This window comes from Oncorhynchus keta, chromosome 29, assembly GCF_023373465.1.
Source record: "Oncorhynchus keta strain PuntledgeMale-10-30-2019 chromosome 29, Oket_V2, whole genome shotgun sequence".
NCBI classification, from domain to species: Eukaryota; Metazoa; Chordata; class Actinopteri; order Salmoniformes; family Salmonidae; genus Oncorhynchus; species Oncorhynchus keta.
The window spans coordinates 24,227,760-24,254,054 of record NC_068449.1 but is presented as its reverse complement, the minus strand read 5'-3'; the positions used below and the strand labels follow the sequence as shown (position 1 = coordinate 24,254,054).

Sequence of the window (26,295 nt, the reverse complement as noted above, 5' to 3'; positions counted from 1 at the left end):
GTCACGTCGCTCTCAGAGCCACGAAAGGAGAAGATAAATCAAACAGAAGAAATGCTGGATGTGGCAATTAGACACACTCCATTGATATTCGATAACATTTTATTTTACCTCAGAGAAGAGCTTATGTATACATAGAACATCAAATAAATATTAATACTGTAATACTCTATGTGAGTGAGATCTCCTCTCTTGGTTATGTTGGTTATGCTGTAATGCTACTCTTTCTGTGAGCCACATTCTGATGCAAAACAAGCCGAAGCACATAATCCTCCGCTATTATTGGTCTGTGAAAAGCAGTATCCTTCAATGCAAGCCATTTTCATGCATCCCTCAGTGCTTTTGTGGTTATTATATTTGTCCAGTGTACTGTGTCTTCTATGCCGACCCCTTCAGCTGCTCTCCTCTGCACAGGCTTATGTAACCCAGAGACAGATCGGAATACATTTAGTACAGTCATTGTCCCACTCAATACTGTACACTGCCTTCAGTGGCACAGGGGGCCCTTAAGCTACATCTTAGCTCAGTATCTCCTTCCCTCTCCTCTTAAAGCCACTGCTGGCCAGTCTGACCTGACGGACAGTCGTTCAGTCTAATTCAGACCAAGACTTTGCCCTGCCATGGGATCTTACTGGGATGACATTTAAATATTCAATAAAATATGTTGTTCACTCTTAGGCATCATCCACAAATGCTATTTTTACAATTACTAATGCGATATCTTCTTGCATAAAGAGAGTATTTACATCTCCATGGATGTTACAAGCCTTACTGTAGTACTAACTTGGAGACACTGAACTTAGAGTCCACTCATTAGTATAACAGAATGGTCACTAATGAGTACTCAGTAGCTTCCTGACTAGCTTCCTGTCTGGGGGTGACAGTTTGCTTCCTAGGTCTCAGGCAAGGTTACCCATCAGGGATTCAATGCACTTCCTGTGTTGTGCTATCCGTAAATGTAATCTGTAGGAGTGTGTCCTGTAGTGGGCCAGACAGTGGTGGTGGTGGTGGTATTGATGTCTACCCACAGACAGCGGCAGCCCTGCTGATAAACAGATGCTGTGTTCTCCTTCTGGGACCTAGGACAGCCTGGGAGAGGAAACTGCCGGGCCCAAGGGTACCGACACATCCTGTTGGGAAATGATTGGCTAGTGCTGGTGTGTGTGCATGTGCGTGCGCACGTGTGTGTTTGCTTTCCCAAAAACCTTGGTGGTGATGGCTACCCACAGACAGTGGCAGCCCGGATGATAAACACATGCTGTGTTCTCCTTCTGAGACCTGGGACAACCTGCCAGGAGAGGAAACTGCCAGGCCCAAGGGTACCATGGAACATTTTATTTTGCAACGTGACCCAAATGTACTACCCTCCAGTGCATGTATTATGACATTGGCTGAAATAGTATTCACATGTAACTATTTCATGTTTCAAAACAATTTCTTTATCCAGAGGAAGGGTACTGCTATGAGATCCCCTATGGCTCCTAACTATGCTAATTTATATGTGGGTTACATGGAGAGACAGGCAATTCTCAATACTCTCAAAAATGTTATTATTTGGAAATGGTACATTGATGATAATTTTTGTTTGATGGAGGGGTGATGCAAAACAGCTCCAGGCGTTCCATGTTCTGAACTCTTGTTCTGAGCACCTGAAATTTCCTATGCAATCTGACACACGCCAAATCAGTTTCCTTGATCTTCTGATTTTGTGTGAGGATAACAGTTTGTTGAGGGCTGATAGCTGTTACCCGCTTCCCTTGAAAAACAGTTTGCCCTACAACCAATTCTGTCCAATCAAAAGATTTTGCATAAAAACATCATATTGACAGAAACATGGCTGAGATGCAAAGAAAATTCAAGGAAAGGGGATATAAAAATGGTCAGATAAGTACTGCCGATGAGGAAATCCAAAACAAATCTCGTAAAAAGAAACATTCTTGCGTTCTTACTACTCACTATTCAAAGTGCTCTGAATGAATTAAGGGAATCGTTCACAAACATTGGCACATTTTAAGATCTGATGACAGTATAGGTATAGGGCTCCCGAGTGGAGCAGGGGTCTAAGGCACTGCATCTCAGTGCCTTAGACCAGTCCCAGTCCCTGGTTCAAATCCAGGGTGTATCACAACCGGCCGTGGTTGGGAGTCTCATAGGGTGGCGCACAATTGGCCCAACGTCATCCGGGGTAGGCAGTCATTGTACAGTAAATAAGAATTTGTTCTTAACTGACTTGCCTAGTTAAATACATTTAAAAAAATAGGTAATGTGCTTTCAGACCCTACCTTGTTTGTATTCTAACGGGGCAGAAATCTCTGAGATCAATTGGTAAACATTGATTTACCATCCCAAAATAACCCCACACAATGTCTGTCTGAGCTCAATGCTCACTTACAGTGCCATGGCAGAAATAAAAAGTATGTGAACCCTTTGGAATTACCTGGATTTCTGCATAAATTGGTCATCAAATTTGATCTGATCTTCATCTAAGTCACAACAATAGACAAACATAGTGTGCTTAAACTAATAACACACAAATTATGGTATTTTTCTTGTCTATATTGAATACATAATTTAAACATTCACAGTGTAGGTTGGTGATAAAAATAATTTAAATTATGTGCGTAGGATACCTACTGTTTGTGTGGAAGTATGTGCGCAGCTATAAAATGGATGTCTTTATATAATGGACTTCAGAGCGTTCTCGTGAATAAACACTTTTATTTTTGTAAACTGGGACTCTTGTCTGCTTCATTCAACCAGAATCTTACAAACACTGGGTTGCAGACTGACTATATTAATTGAAGTTTATGAACATTGATAACAAAATTCTCCTAACAATTCAAAAAAGTATGTGAACCCCTAGGCCAAGAGTCAGCTAACCTGGAGTCCAATCAATGAGATGAGATTGGAGATGTTGGTTAGAGCTGCCTTGCCCTATAAAAAAAGAGTTTTAGTTTGCTATTCACAAGAGATCTCACAAGACCTAAGATTAAGAATTGTTAACTTGCATAAAAGCTGGAAAGGGTTACAAAAGTATCTCTAAAAGCCTTGATGTTTATCAGTCCACGGTTAAACAAATAGTCTATAAATGGAGAAAGTTCAGCACTGTTGCTACTCTCCCTAGAAGTGGCCATCCTGCAAAGATGACTGCAAGAGCATAGCGCAGCATGCTCAATGAGGTTAAGAAGAATCCTAGTGTCAGCTAAAGACTTATAGAAATCTTTGGAACATGCTAACATCTCTGTTGACGAGTCAACGATACGTAAAACAGTAAACAAGAATGGTGTTCATGGGAGGCCACCACGGATGAAACATCAAAACCTTATTTCAACTGTAAAGTATTGTGGAGGGAGCATCATGGTTTGGGTCTGCTTTGCTGTCTCAGGGCCTGGACAGCTTTCTATCATCGACAGAAAAATGAATTCTCAAGTTTATCAAGACATTTTGCAAGAGAATGTTAGGCTATCTGTCCGCCAATTGAAGCTCAACAGAAGTTGGGTGATGCAACAGGACAACGACCCAAAACACAGAAGTAAATCAACAACAGAATGACTTCAACAGAAGAAAATACACGTTCTGGAGTGGTCGAGTCCAGACCTCAACCCGATTGAGATGCTGTGGCATGACCTCAAGAGAGCAGTTCACATCAGTCATCCAAAGAATATTGCTGAACTGAAAACGTTTTGTGAAGAGGAATGGTCCAAAATTCCTGGTTAAGGTTATTGCTGCCAAAGGAGGGTCAACCAGTTATTAAATCCAAGCGTTCACATACTTCTTCCACCCTGCAAGGGGAATGTTTACACGGTGTGTTCATTAAAGACATGAAAACGTATAATTGTTTGTGTGTTATTAGTTTAACCTCTCTGGGATATGTGGGACGCTAGCGAGAGAAAATGCAGAGTGCCAAATTCAAATAAATTACTATAAAAATCAAAGTTTCATGAATTCACACATGTAAGATACCAAATTAAAGCTACACGTGTTGTGAATCCAGCCAACATGTCAGATTTCAAAAAGGCTTTTCGGCGAAAGCAAACGATGCTATTATCTGAGAATAGCACCACCGTAAACAAAGAGAGAGAAGCATATTTCAACCCTGCAGGCGCAACACAAAATGGAGAAATAAAAATATAAATCATGCCTTAACTTTGACGAGCTTCTTCTGTTGGCACTCCAATATGTCCCATAAACATCACAAATGGTCCTTTTGTTCGATTAATTCCGTCGATATATATCCAAAATGTCCATTTATTTGGCGCGTTTGATCCAGAAAAACACCGGTTCCAACTTGCGCAACGTGACAACAAAATATCTCAAAAGTTACCTGTAAACTTTGCCAAAACATTTCAAACTACTTTTGTAATTCAACTTTTGGTATTTTTTAAAATAAATAACCGATCAAATTGAAGACAGGATGATCTGTGTTCAATACAGGAAGAAAACAAACTGACGATACATTTCTGGTCATGCGCCTCTAACAAACAGTACACTTGAAGTGACCCTCGTTTTGAACAGGGCTACTTCTTCATTACACAAAGGAAAAACCTCAACCATTTTTTAAAGACTGGTGACATCCAGTGGAAGCGGTAGGAACTGCAAGAAGGTCCCTTAAAATCTGGATTCCCAATGAAATCCCATTGAAAAGAGAGTGGCCGCCTGCTACACATGTTCTGCTTTACTCACAGACATGATTCAAACAGTTTTAGAAACTTCAGGGTGTTTTATATCCAAATATACTAATAATATGCATATCTTATCTTCTGGGGATGAGTAGCAGGCAGTTGACTTTGGGCATGCATTTCATCCGGACGTGAAAATACTGCCCCGTCACCAAGAAATTAAGCAGACTGTGTTTGTCTATTGTCGTGACCTAGATGAAGATCAGATAAAATTGTATGACCAATTTATGCAGAAATCCAGGTATTTCCAAAGGGTTCACATACTTTTTCTTGCCACTGTACAAATCTAGATCCTTCAAACACTCCCAAACAGGGAAAGAGATCCCAATCAAAGGTGTTATCACGTGCTCCACTAAGGCAGTTATTTATCTTATAATTTGTCCTTGTGGAAAAAATTATGTTGGCAAAACAAAGCGCAAATTAAAAGTAAGAATCTCTGAGCATCATAGCACCATTATGTGCAAAAAACTGGACGTACCCAGTTGCGGCCCACTTTTTGGAAGCAAACCACTCTATTTCACCCCTTTGCTATATCGGAATCGAAAACGTCACCCTCCATAGGAGAGGGGGTGACCTTGACAATGTATTGTTAAAATTAAAACGAAAGGCCACCTGGATCTTTAATTTAGAGACCATTACTCCATTCGGGCTCAAAGTAGAGTTTGATCTCCTGAGGTGCTGACCTGTTGAACCCTCTACAATCTCTGTGATTATTATTATCTGACTTTTCTGGTCATCTATGAACGTTTGAATATCTTGGCCATGTTCTGTTATAATCTCCACCCGGCACAGCCAGAAGAGGACTGGCCACCCCTCAGAGCCTGGTTCCTCTCTAGGTTTCTTCCTAGGTTCTGGCCGTTCTAGGGAGTTTTTCCTAGGCACTGTCCTTCTACATCTGCATTGCTTGCTGTTTGGGGTTTTAGGCTGGGTTTCTGTACAGCACGTTGTGACATCGGCTGATGTAAAAAGGACTTTATAAATACATTTGATTGATTGATCTGAAGCCATTCTTGTGGTTATTGTGTTTTTGCTAGCCATTGTAAATCATGTTTGTAGGACTATGTAGTCAAATTGTATCTATGATCGTAAGTTATTCATTCATGCTTTTTTATGTTCCATCTATACCTCTAAATCAACCAATGAAATCAAGTCACAGCTGGCCATGATTACAGACACCTGTGTGTCCTTTCAAACTATTTAAACCTGCAGTGTTTGTCATTATACCCTGATGAAGACAGCCTGTCGAAGAACGTTGGCTATTAAGCTCCTAGAATGTGCAGTGTGTGTGTGTGTGTGTGTGTGTGTGTGTGTGTGTGTGTGTGTGTGTGTGTGTGTGTGTGTGTGTGTGTGTGTGTGTGTGTGTGTGTGTGTGTGTGTGTGTGTGTGTGCATACTTTTATGATTGGAGATTGGTAGGGGAGTTGGGATACACCAGACTTTCCCACTGAAGTCTCTATGAACCACTGAAAAGGTGTTTAAAGCCCCATAACTTTCTCCACTGGCACTGACCTAGTCTCAAGTCAATGATCATCAATGTTTTTCTAGCAGGCCACCATAGAGGGCAGGGTGTTCGGGCCTCACAGCGACCTCTACCCAGCCCTTCAATAATATATGTCATGCTGTTGACACGTGGCAGGTGGCTACACAACACTTCACAGGTCAGATTAATATTTCATATCAAAGCTGTGCAATCGCAGCACACGTCCGTTTGAAGTTTGGGGAAGGGATAATGTTGAGGTTGGGACATGTGTTGAGCTGTTTACAGTTATTCTCATACCATCTGGACATTAGAGGAACATGCTACTGTTTAAAGACCCCTCATAAAGTGTTTTCACTTTTCACTGTTTCAGAAGTGTAGTAATGAAATATTATAAAACCAGAATATTATATATGCTTTGTAATAAATTCATTAAAGATACAGTATATTTTGCTTCCTCGTGAAATCTTTAACTGAATGGTTATGCTGGATTTACCCTGAATATAAACTGTCCTGATTTGTCCTCCTTGCTGGACAGAAATCCCAGAGGAGCGAGTAATTGAGAAAAACAGGCACAGTGTGTTGTCTTGTTTTGTTGTGGTGTTTAGATTCCCCGCATTGCTGACAGCATGGACTGCAGCATCATGTCTGCTGTTTGGATAGCACAGCACTGTCACACAGCACGTCTGAATCCTGCTCTCCATGCTCACAAACATCAACTCCCTTGATGCTATGAACTGAATTGAATGGAATTGGATGAAATGGGTTTCGTCCAACCTCTTTGCCTCTGACAAATGACTGGTGGAATAAGATTATGAGACAACAAAACAACAGGCCAAATGTGTGCAACCCAGCTAAGGGACAGTCGGGGCTTGCAGAGATAGCTCCTCTAGTGTCTGTGCTGCTGGGGCCTTGGCCACACTCCAGCTGATTTTCATTGGGAAAGCCTTGAGCACTGAGGGGCTGGACGGGCTATATATAACTGTTTCTGTTTTTGTCACTGACAAAACCTCTCTCACGTTGTTATTGACTAAGACACCCAATTACTGCTGTTTCCCAGCTTTGGTAGACAACATTCATCTGTCTCTGTTTCTCTGACTCTTTTTCTCTCTACATTCTTTCTCTCCCTCTCGGTCAGAGAGGATCCATGACAATTTTTAAATCAATATTTTTGATTTTTTCATTACCTCTGTTTCCTCAGACTGATTTGTTATTGGCTCAGGGCTAATGTGGGCAGTCAGACTGGACCTTAGCATTTCTCCCTCCTCACTCAGTCACCGGGGATGGAGGCATGGCGAAGCACAAAGTCTGCAGTCACAGAGCCCACCTCCATAAGAACTTCAGGACACGACCCGCTTGCATGTATAAAAGATGTAGCCTGCGACTGAATGACTGTGCAAATTAATTCATAAATAATGACTTGGGTTTGGGGCTACAGCGGCCCGTATTGCAACAACACTTTCCTGCCATAGCTGCATTAAAAAAGGTGCCCCTTGGCTACAGAGGGGGCTGGTGAATTGCCATAATGAATTCCAGAGCCAACCTCCCATTACTTACACTGCCTGATTTATTTATAAATTTTTTATTTTACCTTTATTTAACTAGGCTTGCCTAGAACACATTCTTATTTTCAATGACAGCCAAGGAACAGTGGGTTAACTGCCTGTTCAGGGGCAGAACAACAGATTTGTACCTTGTCAGCTCAGGGGTTTGAACTTGCAACCTTCTGGTTACAAGTCCAACGCTCTAACCACTAGGCTACCCTGCCACTCCTGTTTGTTGTTTGAGAAAATGATAAATATAATCCTACTGAGGAAAGACATATGTAACATCCAGTCTTTACACAGTTTTATGAATAACAATTTGATGTATTCAAATAATGTTCAAAAACGTGTCTCCAGCTGTGACTGTATATCTTCTTTAGTCACACTGTGCCTGTTAGCGTGTGTGTGTGTGTGTGTGTGTGTGTGTGTGTGTGTGTGTGTGTGTGTGTGTGTGTGTGTGTGTGTGTGTGTGTGTGTGTGTGTGTGTGTGTGTGTGTGTGTGTGTGTGTGTGTGTGTGTTTATCATGTGGGTCTGTGTGCACAGTATGTGGGTGTTTAAGTGTCTGAACATGTGTGTCTGAGTGCCTGTGTGACACTGCCTGAATGTCAGACAAGGAATTAGGTCTTGGTTGTGCTGCAGGCTAAAACCCCACATGCAGTGGTGGAAAAAGTACTCAATTGTCATACTTGAGTAAAAGTAATGATACCTTAATAGAAAATGACTCAAGTAAAAGTGAAAGTCACCCAGTAAAATACTACTTGAGTAGAAGTCTAAAAGTATTTGGTTTTAAATATACTTAAGTATCAAAAGGAAATGGAATTGCTCAACTGTACTTAAGTATCAAAAGTAAAAGTATAAACCATTTCAAATGTCTTAAATTAAGCAAACCAGACGGATAAGCAGGAGCACACACTAACACTCAGACATAATTTACAAACGAAGTATGTGTGTTTAATGAGTCCACCACATCAGAGGCAGTAGGGATGACCAGGGATGTTCACTTGATAAGTGTGTGAATTGGACCATTTTCCTGTCAAAATGTAACGAGGACTTTTGAGTGTCAGGGAAAATGTATGGAGTGAAAAGTACATTATTTTCTTTAGAATTATAGTGAAGTAAATGTAGGCAAAAATATAAATAGTAAAGTACAGATTCCCCCCCAAAATGACTTAAGTAGTACTTTAAAGTATTTTTACTGAAGTACTTTACACCACTGTCCACATGGCCTTTCCTCCAATGAGCCAATCCAAACAGGGGGAAATAGTTCACATCGTCACTACGGCGACAGGGTCATGGGCTTTCCTCCGATGAGCCAATCCAAACAGGGGGAAATAGTTCACATCGTCACTACGGCGACAGGGTCATGGGCTTTCCTCCGATGAGCCAATCCAAACAGGGGGAAATAGTTCACATCGTCACTACGGCGACAAGGGTCATGGGCTTTCCTCCGATGAGCCAATCCAAACAGGGGGAAATAGTTCACATCGTCACTACGGCGACAGGGTCATGGGCTTTCTCCAGTAACCCATCTTGGCTTTACATTCACATCGATTCAGTTGCTAGTCTAAAAAGCTCTGTACAATTATGCAATTCAAAATCAGCCCACGCCAAGAAATAAAACAGGGAAGTATTTCAATGTCTAGAACACTGCTGACAGGAACTGCTGACTATAGCGCAGGTCTTTCAGATCATTGGGTTATTCCCAGTAAGATTATAGATATCATTTCGATCTAACTTGCTTTATGGAGAAAGCTGCATTGTGTAACATTATGTATGATATCCAGTATTAACGAGTGACAGTGTAATGACTTGCTGTAGGTAGAGCTTTCCAGATGATCCCTGTGACCTGTTCCATTACTGTGACCTCTGAACACCCTCTGACCCATAACACAGGCCACGTGTCCTTCTTTAGAGCAATAACAACATGGCAATGACATAGCGACAACCCCCAGAATCAAATATTTTTCACAGTCACTAATTATTGTTGTAACCTGAGCAATGTTTCAGGTTGTGTTGAAAGCTTAATAAAATGCAGAATAATTGAATTGGAAAGGAATATATAGTTTTTTTTGTTTAGATTGATGTATTCCGAATGGATGTCGGCTATACGAATGACAAGACGCAGTCTTTTCCATGCCAATCTTGTTGACATAGGTAACTGACATACCTCTTTATGGCCTTGTAGCAGATGATCATGGCTGAAAGGAGGAAAACAGCCGAGGCACAGCCCACTGTTCCAAGCACTAGGATCTCCATCCACCATGGCCTCAACAGCGGCAGAGGGGACTCAACCACTGGGAGTGATGAGGAGAGGGGGATGGATAAAGAGAGAAAAATACAGTTTCATTTTCAAACATCATTAGCCTTCTAACACAGGACTAGCACTTGGCCGCTAATCGAGATTAGGTTATCATGCAAACTGCTTTAGCCTAGATCCTGTGTTTGTCCTACAGTATGTATTACATCATAAATGCTTCATAGACAGCCATTCTGTCTTAGGACGGCATGATGAAAGCTCATCATTAATGCAGCAACACCACACCCCATGTTGTAAATCAACTTGCTAGTGATCTGCTTAAAAATGGATTGATTCTCAACCTTCTATCACTATACTATTACACCATAAAGCTCTGGGCCTGATTTGCTTCCTTACTCTGGATAGCAGGGTAATGCTCACCTGTTCATCAAATTCTTAGGTTAAATGTTCAGAGATATCTAACCCTGCTCCATGAATCATTTAAAATGCAGTCAACCTTTATTACACAAGCACTCCATGTCCAAACTGATTCCACCTACAGGAGCACCATGTTATGGTCACATGTCTGACTGAGGGTTAGGACTATGTACAAGTACAAGGACACACACCAGGGAACTTATATCACACTCAGTGCAGCTTAGCAACGAACAGTGTCTGAATGGTGTACTCCATGCCCTCACCATCTCTCTAGACCTTCCCCTGTTCTCTCTCTCAACATGTTTTTTCTCTAGCCACGTGCTGTTTTCGCTCTCTCTCCCTTTCAGTCTCCTCTTTTTTTCAAAGGTGAATAGCCTACCATATAGATAGTTAAAAGCTTTGTGGCACTGACAATACTGCTCAGTTTGACAGGAGGGAGATCTTAGGGGTCCCCAGCAATAAGCATGTCTCACTCTGTCTGAGCCGGAATCCATTTGACTATATCTAAGTATTAAAACACGAACTGAATATAGCTCCCCAACCCACTGCCAAGAGTGTAATGATGGCTGGGTTTAATAATGTAGGTTTATCATCCATGTTTATCATGCAAAAAACACATCCCATGCATTCAGAGTATAGTTTTGTTGTGAATGAGAGGGAGGAATTGACTCCATGGTAACGCACAACCCGCAGCAATGCTGTGGAATATTTAAACACTTTAGATTTATCCAGAGCAAATGACATGGCACGTTTCTCCCCAGCACACCACGTCATAAGTCAATTTGAATGTAAAATCTCCTTTGAGCCCAACTTCAGTTCTAATCCTGCATTTTGGATTCAATTCAGTCAGGGGTACGGATCTACTTCAGTGTGATAAAGCTCTCTCTTTTGAAGGGACTTCTGAGCCATTTTTTAGAGCACATACTTTTACTCAACACTGCCAATTTGCCTCATTTAAAACTTTTTGTCAATACAATCTCTCTCATTGTCCCACTTCTTCATGCATATTCATGTATTATTTTGGGACCAGTCCAATCAGCTCCCTCATGCATCTGGCACACACCAAAACAAACAGATTTTACAGCAGCAATGATTACAGTTCAATGCTTTACTTTGAAGTTTGCCTCTGTTATTTATTCACAAAGTTCTCGCTGAGACCAGATGACCAATGTTTTGCCTCCTTCCCAATACATGAACAGCATAAATACGTGCCTTCTTCCCAACCTTCCATAGACTATGATTTAAAAATGCTATTTTCACATTTTGCTCCTAGAAATTAATACTTTTTTTTGCCAAGCCAAGAGGTTTTGCTTTGCCATTGTAATGGTTCTCTTCTTTTCAAACCACATAATACAGAACGACATGCTGAAATGTACAGTCAGAGAATTCAGAGAATCTCGTAGAATCATTCAGGGAACCTTCCATGCAGTGGCCTTGACAGTAGTCACAGAAAGATCTAGAAGCATAGAAAAAGAACAACAGACATGCATAAACATACACACATATTGTGCATCTATTTGTATTACGCTTTAGATTCATAAACAGGGAATTAGAATATGGTGACACAATACCCAGCCAATAAACTGTAGACCACGTTTACAGTTAAGACCCGATGGAAGAGTACTGCGTTCATGATCGACGACATTGTGGACTTATACATCAACAGGTGGCCGATAGGTTAGGTAAGTTAGAGTCACAGTGGTCACTGACAGCCCTATCTTCTATTCATAGATGCCTCACTTGGTAATTTAGGAGGAAAGAAGGCCTATCTGAATTGACCAGACAGAGGAAATCATTTAATCTGATTGATTGAACCCTTTCCACAGCTGTCTGTTGAGCATTTAACGATGAAGTGCCCCTGCACACTCTCAGTATGAAGTGTTTCAGCTGACTGATTTTCAACAGTCTCAGTGTTAACCTGGGCTGAGTGCACAATCAGCAATGCCTGTCCCATATTTCATAGCACTGCTCATTACAGTATTCATGACAACATACACCAGTTGTATTGACAAAATATCCTCTTTCCACCATCGCAATGTCATACCATTGATTCATATAGTTGATACAACTCATTTGTCAATGACAAGAATGTCCCCGTATCAGGTCAGAAACATATCTGATCATTAGTTAAGCACCGAAATATGTTGAAGGAGACATGGAAACCAGTAAGGCAAGAAACTCGGGAAAAATACAGAAAACTGTGTGGCAACGCACACACGCGCACACACACACACACACAGTTAGTGGTCCCATCTTGACTTACAAAATGAAGACGGGACTGTCGGGACAGTTCATTAGCCTTCTTATCTGTATCAAAACCCTAATTTAATGAACTCATCTGTGTTTTAACAAGGGGGTCCTCGAGGGGAAACCAAACCACTGAGCCTGGCAGGACAGGAGGCAGAGATTTCACAGGCAACTGTGTACTCCCGAAGGTAAAGCCAGGCACAAATGATCCCTCTATTCTGCTGTGAACATCCTGCCGGCTCTAGTATCAGGCACTTGTAGTCTTCTCAGAAAAAGCCTTTTTCGGTCCACACACACCACACTCTTCCACTACTCAGAAACCTAATGTGAGAAGATGCAAACACTTCATTCCACTACAGATGGTCTGGTAGAAAATCAGAGTAGCAAGACACTTCAAGTGAAAAGGTTTAGATAGATACAGGCACTGGAAGTGAGCCAGTTGTGAGTGAAACAGGTGACAGTGAGACAGGATAGTGAGACAGGAGAGTGAAACGGCAGAGGCTGGTTGGTGTGGTGTGAGACAGGTGTGAGTGAAACAGGTGACAGTGAGACAGGATAGTGAGACAGGAGAGTGAAACGGCAGAGACTGGTTGGTGTGGTGTGAGACAGGTGTGAGTGAAACAGGTGACAGTGAGACAGGATAGTGAGACAGGAGAGTGAAACGGCAGAGACTGGTTGGTGTGGTGTGAGACAGGTGTGAGTGAAACAGGTGACAGTGAGACAGGATAGTGAGACAGGAGAGAGAAATGGCAGAGGCTGGTTGGTGTGGTGTGAGACAGGTGTGAGTGAAACAGGTGACAGTGAGACAGGATAGTGAGACAGGAGAGAGAAACGGCAGAGGCTGGTTGGTGTGGTGTGAGACAGGTGTGAGTGAAACAGGTGACAGTGAGACAGGATAGTGAGACAGGAGAGTGAAACGGCAGAGGCTGGTTGGTGTGGTGTGAGACAGGTGTGAGTGAAACAGGTGACAGTGAGACAGGATAGTGAGACAGGAGAGAGAAACGGCAGAGGCTGGTTGGTGTGGTGTGAGACAGGTGTGAGTGAAACAGGTGACAGTGAGACAGGATAGTGAGACAGGAGAGAGAAACGGCAGAGGCTGGTTGGTGTGGTGTGAGACAGGTGTGAGTGAAACAGGTGACAGTGAGACAGGATAGTGAGACAGGAGAGTGAAACGGCAGACCCTGGTTGGTGTGGTGTGAGACAGGTGTGAGTGAAACAGGTGACAGTGAAACAGGATAGTGAGACAGGAGAGAGAAACGGCAGAGGCTGGTTGGTGTGGTGTGAGACAGGTGTGAGTGAAACAGGTGACAGTGAGACAGGATAGTGAGACAGGAGAGTGAAACGGCAGAGGCTGGTTGGTGTGGTGTGAGACAGGTGTGAGTGAAACAGGTGACAGTGAGACAGGATAGTGAGACAGGAGAGTGAAAAGGCAGAGGCTGGTTGGTGTGGTGTGAGACAGGTGTGAGTGAAACAGGTGACAGTGAGACAGGACAGTGAGACAGGAGAGTGAAACAGCAGAGGCTGGTTGGTGTGGTGTGAGACAGGTGTGAGTTGAGCCTTACCTGTGGCCAACAGCAGCCGTGGGGGAGGTGGGGGCGGAGGCGGGGGAGGAAGGGGAGGGTAGCTTCTACACTGGCATGCCAACTGGCAGTGTTCGCTCACTTTCTCAGCTACAGTCTGTGAGCATGACCTCTGGAGTTCACCCTTATGGACACAGAGAGAGAGAGAGAGAAAGAGTTTCACTATTCATTATGCATTCAATAATATTTACTTTCATTATCCACCCCCAAAAGACATATTTCTGAAAAAGTCTGCCTTTTTAATGATTAAAAATGATTGCGAGATGAGAGCTTAGAATGTTGATATATGCCTACTGTAGCCTACTTACTGAAATGTCCTGCACCATTAGTGCGAGTGCATCAGCAACTAAAACATCCGGGTTTGTGGTTTGGAAAACTCTGGATTTCCACTCAGTAGTACCCAAGATCATATCCCTCTACTATACTGCTTCCCCAGAAGCTGCATTCATAGACATACTGGATGGTACCATGCCTACGGCTGCAACCCTCTCCCTCAGAGAAACCACCCACCACCAGTGGGCAGTAGGCTGCCCTGAGGAGTGTGTGTGGGTGGACTTGGAAACTCGAGCAGATCACATTACACATGAACCTTGGCAACATCCCGTGCCTGCACAGCCAGCTCACTGCTCTCTGTAGGCAGCAACAAGGGCCAGGGGTTAGAATGCTCATCCTCAACATCATATTCCAGATGGGAATCTATAGCTCTCTATGTGCTACTTTCCAGGAGCCTACCACTTTCTGCCTGCCTTCCTGTGTGTGTGCTTGTGTGGGTGCGTGTGTAACAAATCACTTAATAGTATATTTCACATGAAAATATTGCATCAACTGACTGGGAACTACAGCTGATTACCACTCAAAACTTCTCCATAGCTGGTGCAATAATGTGAGAGTGCAAAGGCAAGAGGCACATCAATAATCATATCGTGTTTTTTTTAAAGTATATATTTGATATAACATAAAAATGTGACAAGAGCAGGATCAAAAGCTGCTATTACCAAAATCACCCTAAAATAGAGCTCCACTTACGTTTGTGTAATAACTCGCCATGCGTAAAATTACAATAGGCGCGCACAAACACAATACCTACCTGGCATGAGAGTAAAACCAACGATAGAATGCAATGACCGAAAAGAAGAGGCCAAAAACTTAAAATAAATGGTATTAGATCTTGGACCAGCATTCCTCCTGAGCTCTTCTCGAAGACACTAGACAGCGTAGCGAGTAAACAAGCACGGTATGCATAGGATTGGACCGTTTGGGAAATGCTCATTCACCCTATCCAAGTCGTCGGCGATATCTGTGACTGGCGTCTCCAGAAATAGTTTATGCCATATTAATATTGCTCTTGAATTTCCGTTGTCGTTGGCATATGACAGGCAAGGAAAGCAGGTGACCAGGCAATCCCAATAATTCATATATCTAAAGTTATTTATCTGGGCACTCAAACCCAATCCGAATAAATGCGCTATAGGTCGATGTCCAGCGCTGTGAATCCAACCGATGCTCCGTTACTCCGTGTGATGTGAGAGCGGTAAACCGGACATAGGCTACCTTACATTCTTGCCTGTCAGCATGCATGTATGCAAATACTCAAGCCATCGAAGTTTGAGCAAATTATGAAAAAAATATCCTTTGAATTATTGTCCAACACAACTCCCCAAAAAATCTGCAGCCCCGTAACACATTTCCTCAGCTTATTTAATAAATCTTACTGTATTTACAAATATATGCAACTCTGGAGAGCAGAGCAAAGGGTTGAACTGATGCATCCCCCTGCCTAAAGACTATAGATTAGGCGGAGAGCCTCACGGTACCATCGCGCATTCAGTGCAAGTGAAACTCGCACTTGACGTCCTCGCGTAGTGCCCTTCCTTTCAGCTCATACTTGACTGCGAGTAGGCTCCGACCTATTCTCGAATACCACGAATGGTAGGAAAAGTTGATCAGACGAGAGAGGTTTATCGAGACACGTAGGTCGAAATGTCCAGTATGCAAGCAAATAACATTTATGAATGGTAAGAATAATGTTCACACCGGTCTATCCCGTTAAGCTGCTAGAAGACGATGAGAACGGTTAGGAGGGATGAAGCCATCTGAGGAAACCACTCAGAAGACTGGATGGAAGTCAGGATTCAGATGTGGGCACATAATACACACAATAATAGCATATTGTAGAATATTGTATAACCCATATATGTATATACAAAACAATTAGTGTAAAATACAGAAACATGTTGCCTTTACAGTAGTCTAGGCTATATACTGCGGTTTGAAATGTGGACATCAAGACTCAAGCTTAGAAACCATCAAGACTCAAGCTTAGAAACCATCAAGACTCAAGCTTAGAAACCATCAAGACTCAAGCTTAGAAACCATCAAGACTCAAGTTTAGAAAGCAAAATGTGATTTTTTCAAAGTTTGCGTGAAAAAGTATAGTAGGCTAAATAATGTTTATTCCTCATATCTTACTCTGTGGATGGGACGCACTAACATTGGGGCCAATTGCAGACCCTACAGAGTAAACGGTAGGAGAGGAAAGTTACATAACAATTTCGACGTGCATGCGGTCCATGTGTCTCTCTCACGACCTCAGTTGACAAGCCAATGTGGTGCTTTCAAAACATGAAGCCTAAGCAGCTCTCTCCATATAATTGTGCTCTTCCTCCCTGATCAGCACAGAGTGGAGAGGGTTTCTGCACACTAAAGGTCAATTACTTCCTTTAACTAGAAAACTGCTCTTAACACTTTGGAGTGGAAAACACAAGACTCTTTAAAAGGTTAATTGCAGCTGTTACTTACTGTGATTGTTTTTGATTAAAATGGTAAAAAAAAGATGTAATAGCTTCTTAGCAAAGGGCCATTTCTATCACTGTCTGTGAGTGGTCTGAGTGGGGAGGGGAAAACTGAAAATTTGCCAATAAGATATTTGGAACTTTTTTGTCAATGGTCTATTAAAACCTCTACAGCTTCTGTGGGTCCCCTGCGGGATGGTTGAGCTAACGTAGGCTAATGTGATTAGCATGAGGTTCTAAGTAACAAGAACATTTCCCAGGTCATAGACATATCCGATATTTCCAATTTACAGTAGCTATTACAGTAAAATAATACCATGCTATTGTTTGAGAAGAGTGCACAGTTATGAACTTGAAAATGTATTAATAAACCAATTAGGCACATTTGGACCATCTTGATAAAAAAACTTACAATAGTTCATTGGATCAGCCTAAAACTTTGCACATACACTGCTGCCAACTAGTGGCCAAAATATAAATAGCACATGGGCTGGAATAATACATTATGGCCTTTCTCTTGCATCTCAAAGATGATGGTACAAAAAAATACAAAAAAACGCAAGTTTTTTTCTTTGTATTATGTTTTACCATATCTAATGTGTTATATTCTACTACATTAATTTAGCATTTCCACAAACTTCAAAGTGTTTCCTTTCAAATGGTATCAAGAATATGACACCATTGCTTCAGGTCCTGAGCTACAGGCAGTTAGATTTGGGAATGTCATTTTAGATTAAAATTGAAAAAAGGGGGCGGATCCTTAAGAGGTTTAAACTCATTTGCAGCATGCTGATGATACCACTGAAGGCCAAAACTCCATCCCACTAAAACTGGTTAAAAAAACAGACAGTCTTTTCAAACAGAACTTACACTAAAAGGGCATTATCATCATTTTCACAATTGCACAGTATTATTCCAACCTCAGTGTGGAAATATATATAAATCACAGGAAAATCACATTTTGGCGATTCATTTTTATTTCTGGATAGTTGCTGGTTGAAAATACAGTCTACACAGGATCTTCTAATCAGCAGGTTTGAACGGGTGGGAGTTTTGGCTTCTCATAGTGACATTGCGTTGCGGTAAATTGGTTAATAGTTCAGCCCTCGCTGCCAAAAACAGCTAGTTTTCAGTTTTCCTCTCCCCACTCAGAACACTCCCAGACAATCCTAGCAAAAGTCTTGCTTGATTAATATTTTTTTGCAATGGAATTCTATTACAGTAAGGTACTTAATTGTTGCCCAGAAATGATTTGATATTGATATTTTTTTAAACGGCTGTATTGGGCGTTTGATGATGTCTAATATATTATCCTCACACCAGCATCCATTCCTGTGCCAACTAAACATTATGGCAAAAAGACTACTTATGGTAATAAAGGAATGTTGACTATAATTTATGACCCATGACGGTATGACTATTTGCACAGCACATCAAACCCTATTGCTTTTTCTGTTGCAGTGGCAAAGGGGAATGATTTTTTTATGCAGTATTTAATTTAAAATATTAACATCCAATTTCAGGCTTAATATTTCCTTCATGGTATTTAAAAACAATCCAATCAAGTCAAAGCACGGTTGTTATATGCCTATATGACCAGCAATCTGCTCATTATAAGGAGGTGGCCAGAGGGAAGGGTTGGCATTTCAAGCTCTACTGACTAGTGCAGTATAAATAACAGAGCTCGCAGCCCTTTCTGTCATGAGCGATAAGTTAGACACAAGACCTGGCATTTAAAAATGCTGTTGGCTTCATGAAATTTAACTGGTATCCACACCAATTATCCACGTTATTTTTGATGAAGATAAATTCAGTCAACAAGTATACTGCAGCAATGCAATGCATTCTGTCTTCTGGGGAACAGAACATTTTTGTTTTTCACACGTTTGTCTTTTATATACAGTTGAAGTTGGAAGTTTACATACACTTAGGTTGGAGTCATTAAAACTCGTTTTTCAACCACTCCATAAATATCTTGCTAACAAACTATAGTTTTGGCAAGTTGGTTAGGACATCTACTTTGTGTATGACACAAGTCATTTTTCAAAAAAATTGTTTAAGGACAAGATTATTTCACTTATAACTCACTGTATCACAATTCCAGTGGGTCAGAAGTTTACATACACTAAATTGACTGTGCCTTTAATCAGCTTGGAAAATTCCAGAAAATTATGTAATGGCTTTAGAAGCTTCTGATAGGCTAAATTATATAATCTGAGTCAATTGTAGGTGTATCTGTGGATGTATTTCAAGGCCTACCTTCAAACTCAGTGCCTCTGGTTGACATCATCAGATTTTTTTTTAAAAATCAGCCAAGACCTCAGAAAAAAAATTGTAGACCTCCACTAGTCTGGTTCCTCCTTGGGAGCAATTTCCAAACGAATGAAAGCACCACGTTCATCTGTACAAACAATATTATTCAAGTATAAACACCATGGGACCACGCAGCCGTCACACCGATCAGGAAGGAGACGCGTTCTGTCTCCTAGAGATGAACGTACTTTGGTGCGAAAAGTGCAAATCAATCCCAGAACAACAGCAAATGACTTTGTGAAGATGCTGGAGGAAACAGGTACAAAAGTATCTATATCCACAGTAAAACGAGTCCTATATCGACATAACTTGAAAGGCTGCTCAGCAAGGAAGAAACCACTGCTCCAAAAATGGCATAAAAAAATCCAGACTACGGTTTGCAACTGCACATGGGGACAAAGATCGTACTTTTTGGAGAAATGTCCTCTGGTCCTCTGGATGCTTGCAAGCCGAAGAACACCATCATCCCAACCGTGAAACACGGCGGTGGCAGCATCATGATGTGGGGGTGCTTTGCTGCAGGAGGGACTGGTGCACTTCACAAAATAGATGGCATCATGAGGTAGGAAAATTATGTGGATATATTGAAGCAACATCTCAAGACATCAGTCAGGAAGTTAAAGCTTGGTCGCAAATGGGTCTTCCAAATGGACAATGACCCCAATATACTTCCAAAGTTGTGGCAAAATGGCTTAAGGACAACAAAGTCAAGATATTGGAGTGGCCATCACAAAGCCCTGACCTCGACCCTGTAGAAAATTTGTGGGCAGAACTGAAAAGCGTGTGTGAGCAAGGAGGCCTACAGGCCTGACTCAATTACACAAGCTCTGTCAGGAGAAATGGGCCAAAATTCACCCAACATATTGTTGGAAGCTTGTGGAAGGCTTCCTGAAATGTTTGACCCAAGTTAAACAATTTAAAGGCAATGCTGCCAAATACTAATTGAGTGTATGTACACTTCTGACCCACTGGGAATGTGATGAAAGTAAATAAATCACTCTCTCTACTATTATTCTGACATTTCACATTCTTAAAATAAAGTGGTGATCCTAACTGACCTAAGACAGGGAATTTTTACTAGGAATAAATGTCAGGAATTGTGAAAAACGGAGTTTAAATGTATTTTGCTAAGGTGTATGTAAACTTCCGACTTCAACTGTAGCCTACAGTATGTAACTGTGTTTTGCTACTATTAAGAGGCATGTCCAGAGAGGATTACATTTAAGCTGAAGTCTTAAGTGCTGGCATAACCTGTCTTCTCTGGATGGTTAGAGTTCTCCTGAGGGAGCTGTTTAGTAGTTTTGCTCCTCTATCCTCTCCTCCAGTCTATCCTACCCCTGTATCGATTAACTGACAAGAAGGAAGCTGTACATCATCCACTTCCTGTCCAGCTGACGCCACTTGATTGCAGCAACCATAGAACACCTGCCATAACACCATCATTCACATCCTCATGCTCCATAGAGACAAACATCACACAGACTTCAGGATAAGACCCTCTTGCTGTCTTTTGCTAATCAGGATAGATTGGTCATCATTATCTTATAACAGTGCCATAGAGTGTAGTCTACAGTGTAGACTATAGAATGAATTACTTATACCCACTAAAGACTGGTCATCTTGTGACAGGTCTTTCTTGTAAAATTGATTTTTAATAATTTTTAATCATTTGTGCATAACAAAAACTAAGGATACATAAACTTAAGTAATTATAATGCTTTCAAAAGTAACTATGGTTCCCCAATGTGTTATTGTTTTAAACAAACCTTTTTTCAGCCTTGACTTGTTTGTCCTCATTACAGTGTTCTAGACTGTGTAGAGGTGTGTTGCCATCTAGTGGCAAAGAGATGATAATGTAAGGATAATGGGATTTTTATTTACCTGTATTTAACTAGGCAAGTCAGTTAAGAACAAATTCTCATTTATAATGATGGCCTACGAACAGTGGGTTAACTGCGTTGTTCAGGGGCAGAATGACAGATTTTTACCTTGTCAGCTCAGGGATTCAATTTCGCAACCTTTCGGTTACTGGTCCTATGCTCTAACCACTAGGCTACCTGCCGCCCCAATTTACCAATATGAATACTTGAGCATCAACACATGCAAATGATGGGGTTAAGTGGTTAGAGCCTTGAATACTAAAAACACCATATTAATATGATACAATATGTGTTTGGATTTGATATCATGAACATAAATAACAAGTGAATACAATGTCAGTACTAAAGTAATTGTGTCATAACGTGTCATAATGTAAACTGGTACTGTAATATGTTAGCAATTTTGGGGTGTGTGGAAGTACCTCAGTCTGGAGTGTGTGACGTGGATGTGCCCTTTGCTAATGAGAGTGCTGGTGGGAGTCCCAGAGAGACAGCTGCTGGGTCTGGGGGCAGAGCTGGATGGGGGTCAGAGGGCAAGGGGGAGACTTGTGCTGTCAACACAGTGGCCTATTTGCAACCAAGAACCAGGGAGGTTGAAGTGGTTTCAATGGTGTGTGTGTTTAAGATCTGACTACTAACATCTGGAGTTACTAGGGTAATAACATTGTTATTATTCAAGGATAAGTGCAACAGTGTTTTACAGTGATTCAGACTTTGATTTGATTAGTGTGTCCTTTCCAGTTAAATGTTATTTATTTATTTATTTTATTGAACCTTTATAAAAATAGGCAAGTCAGTTAAACCTCTACGGAATGGGTTTCCCTAAACCGCGACGGTTGTTTTCAAAGTGTGCGAAAGTGACTAGAATTATGTTGTATACAACAGCCAACTTTCCAGGACATCATATATCTTATATGGGCAGAAAGCTTAAACTATTGTTTATCTAACTGCAGTGTCAAATTAACAGTAGCTCTTACAGTGAACAAATACCATGCTATTGTTTGTGGAGAGTGTACAACAACAAAAAACTTTTACCATGGCAACTGGTTTGATAGATTCACCTCTGAAGGTAAATAACATACTTACATTCAGTAATCTTCCTCTGATTTGTCATCCTGGGGATCCCAGAGATAAAATGTTGCATAGTTTTTCTTGATAAATCCATTTTTATGTTCAAATGTAGGAACTGGGGTCTACAGTTCGACCCCCACTGCTGTATCTGGCTCCACACCCACCCTGCCCAGCCATCTAGATGTGTGAAAGTTATTGTATAAGCTAATGATCCATCATGTATGACATTCCTGGGAGTGTGTAAAAATGTTTTTTTTTATTGCCATAGCGTTTTTGTATGTTCTCTATAGTTATATACTTGAAAATGAATCAATTGACCAATTCGGCATATTTTGGCAAACTCCTGACAGACTTGATACAAAATATTGTGCAGTAAGGTAATTCTTCACTGGATCAGTCTGAAACGTTGCACACATACTGTTGCCATCTGGTGGCCAAACTAAACTACACCTAGACCTCTGAAAGTGTGGCCTTGCTTTTGCATTTCAAAGATGAAGGAACAACAACAACAAAAATGTTTTGTTTGTATTATCTTTTACCAGATCTAATGTGTTATATTCTCCTACTTTCATTTCACATTTCCACAAACTTCAAAGTGTTTCTTTTCAAATGGTATCAAGAACATGCATATCCTTACCTCCTGTCCTGAGATACAGGTAGTTAGATTTAGGTATGTCATCTTAGGCAAAAGTTTTAAAAAAGGGTACTATCCTTGAGAGAACAAATTCTTATTTTACAACGACGGCCTACCCTGGCCAAGCCCTCCCCTGACCCGGACAACGCTGGGCCATTTGTGCGCCGCCCTATGGGACTCCCGATCACGGCCGGTTGTGATACAGCCCGGGATCGAACCAGGGTCTGTAGTGACACCTCTAGAACTGAGATGCAGTGCCTTAGACTGCTGCGCTCCCGGGAGCCCTAAACCTTATGTCTGATGGGGTTCAGAACTTTATTATTCTACAATCTACCCTTGCCTGTGTCCCATTACACATCACATACAATCTGAAAATACAAACCTCGCCTTCATCTTTTTTATTCAAACTGGCATGGATACAGGGACACAGTAGGATTTATTGGTGCCACTATACTTCCTCTTTCTCTCTCATTCTCAGTCACTTCAAAAGCACAGGAGTAGGTCGACAGGGCAGGGGAGGGGTGAACCATTGTTAATTAACAGAAAGGTGAACGAAGAAGAGGAGAGATGGAAAATAGGATCCTGTTGCCTCCAAGTGCCGACAGCATGAGCAGCTCAACCCTTCATACCAGGGGCTGGACAAGTTAAAATATATGTAATTCAGTCATTATGTAGTTCGGGCTACATATTCTGAGAGAAATAACACGTTAGTAAATTATTAGTTATAAAACATGATACGCCTATAACATGTAATAGATACACAGTGCATTTGACTCTGAAAAGTCAATAAATATGAATATTATCGTCCTTTACAGGTGTGCTTAAACAACGTCTTGCGGTCAGGGCTGAGGGCAGCGAAGCGGTATGGTGGATATAGGCGTGTGGTGTAGGTTACTTACCAGACAAACGGTTTCCTCACATCTCATGCCACACTGCTGCCAAGAGGAGCTAGTTCAATGGAACGAAAGGTACTATTTTTTCTTCAATAGGGGGATGGAGCTCAATTAGCATTTCACAAGTCCCTTTTTCCTCCTCTATTGCAACCTTCCCCGCGGAGCCTGCTTTCTCCGGGGATTGTCCTGTTTTGGGCGCTTGTTGCCGTTGGCAGGGTGACAGTATTCGAGTGTGCAAACTTGTGCTATTGTCCGCCGGCCAGAAGGAGCTATGGAGACCCACTAATATGACACAGGAAAATGTTTGCTGATGGCAATTCTATGGGCTTTGTCCAACTCTTTCTCCTTCATGACGACTCGATTTAAGTCTCTAAATGTTTGACTACAAATGCAGGAGTGCTATCCAGCTCCTTTCCCTTTGTCCCGCGAGGTTTGAATGAGTAATTCAGCTTTTGTGTCGCTCAATTGAGGGGGAAAATAGAAAGACAAGATTCTTGAGCGCTCAAGCCCCCTTTCCATGGATATGTGCTCTTTAGATCACCCCCCAACCAAATCCTACATCTGACATCACTCTAGGAGGGGGGAGTCTAGAACAAAACAGTTGAATGTAACAAATGTTGTCTCGCAGTGATGAAGCATGTCCATTTCAGCCTAGTCAGAATAATAATGCTACGGGAAATATGTCAACTTTTGGATAAACCATTGTATGGGTGTTCCATGAGCGCGCGGAAGACCGGGCAGAAATATTGCATATATTAGCTGCTTTTCTTGAGGGATCTCCATGACAACAATTTGTGATGGCAAAGAATTCAATACTGGGGCGCTTGGAGGCTGATTGGGGAGCATTGTGAGGGGCCTGGGGTCGCTGATTGGTTCAAGGAAAGCACCATAACTACAAGCAGTTTATATTCATTCAACTTGTTGAAGCAGTCAGACTGCGTCTGGGATAGAGACAGGAATGGGAATCCTCTACAGGGGACATGGTACGTTCTATTTGTGGATATGAATGGATAACTTGCAACCGATGTTTTTTTAGGCTATGCGCAATTGTGTAGGCGAATTATTGTTTTATCACGCGTAATTGTGTAATTGTTGAGGGATTCTTCATGAACAAGTTCTTAATATGTTTTCCATTTATCCTAACAAATTTGGTTGCGCATGCTTCTCAATGATGCCATTCACTTTTTCCTCAGATTTTTAAGATGAAGAATATCATTTGCATGGACTTTTTTGGTAGTATGGATTAAACAATTTACACTTTCACACTGTTGAAAATGGCAAGTGCAGACAGTGAAGTGAAAACGTTACTGAACTTTGTAAACTTGGCATCCAGTGACATCAAAGCAGCTCTAGACAAATCAGCCCCTTGCAGGCGCTCTGTGGACCACAGGAAATACCTGCAGAAACAGCTCAAGCGTTTTTCTCAGAAATACTCTCGGATGCCCAGATGCCACACACACAGGTCCGCGGAGTCTGGCATCGTCAAAGCCCTGGTGGACAAGTCTAGCGCGTATTCTTTGGAGACAATTCACCAGAGCATGACGCCCATCAATGAAAAAGTGGGTTCGGGTGCGCAAGACGAGGTGAACGTAAGGATGGGTCAGAACCCAATTGCAGACAGTGCTAATAGCAAGCAAGATCAGGTACCCATGAGGAAACGTCAACTCCCTGCATCGTTTTGGGAGGAACCCCGGTTAGCCCAAACCAATACAGAACCTTCACTGTATGGATGGAAAAAGAGCCAAGGTGTGACCCGAATCAATAGGGTTGAAAAAAAAATCAAAAATCACCAGGAACCAAAACCGACCTTGTTTCAATCCAATCGACTTGGCTCTATCGAAAAAGAACCGCTCAACGTGGACTTGGTCTCTCACAACGTCAGTGTGTGCGGTTGCTGTCCGTTTCAGTACCATGGACACCATGTCTTCCAGAGTCACATAGTTGTTCCCCACTCAACTGTGGGACTCTGGGGAAAAGCCTCAGTGGCTGAAATTGAAACGCCTGATATGGCACACGGACATAATAACCAAACGCATGTCGTAGTCAAACCCATACCGACTAAACCCACGGTCCCCTCATCGATTTTCAGCGTGTTTGGCTTCATTTAAACACAATTATGCACGTATAAATACATTTTAAATACGCAATTCTTCATTTAAATAAGCAACAATTAAGATGTAAATATGAATTAGTTGACTTTGCAATGCCATATGTTTTTATTTAAAACTTGGTATTTCTCTTTTTTTTAAGAGTAGTCAGTCATTGGCACTTAAGTCTTTCAGACCAAATAGGCTATTTCTGCTCAGAAGACCTGCAACGTTAGCCTACCTACCACTTGGCTTCCATATAATCTAAGAGGAATTCATGATAAAATCATAGCACTGTATAAAACTGAAAAATGTAGACTATACTTCATCATCCTTCTCTCTAATTCTATACTTCACATGTGTTGGTATAGGACTGGAGTGACATTCGAAGTTGTCCATTCTTTGATTATTTGTGATCAGCTATGCT

The 26,295-nt window shown here is 41.6% G+C and overlaps 1 protein-coding gene across 2 annotated transcripts in view; it reads right to left on the bottom strand.

Annotated features, from left to right (window-relative positions):
• Positions 1-24,327, bottom strand: part of LOC118362544 (proline-rich membrane anchor 1-like) — a 28,670-nt gene extending 4,343 nt beyond the window's left edge. Inside the window, exons 1-3 of one of the 2 annotated variants that reach the window (XM_035742953.2) lie at positions 23,788-24,327; positions 14,181-14,322; positions 9,865-9,991 (exon numbers count right to left, since the gene is read on the bottom strand). In XM_035742953.2, coding sequence (XP_035598846.1) covers positions 9,865-9,991; positions 14,181-14,322; positions 23,788-23,814 — 296 coding nt within the window. In that variant the 5' untranslated portion in view covers positions 23,815-24,327. Of the gene's footprint in view, positions 1-9,864; positions 9,992-14,180; positions 14,323-15,285; positions 16,243-23,787 lie in introns of those variants that run through there. The other variant, XM_035742952.2, reaches the window with a different exon arrangement.
• Between the last annotated feature and the right edge of the window lie 1,968 nt (positions 24,328-26,295).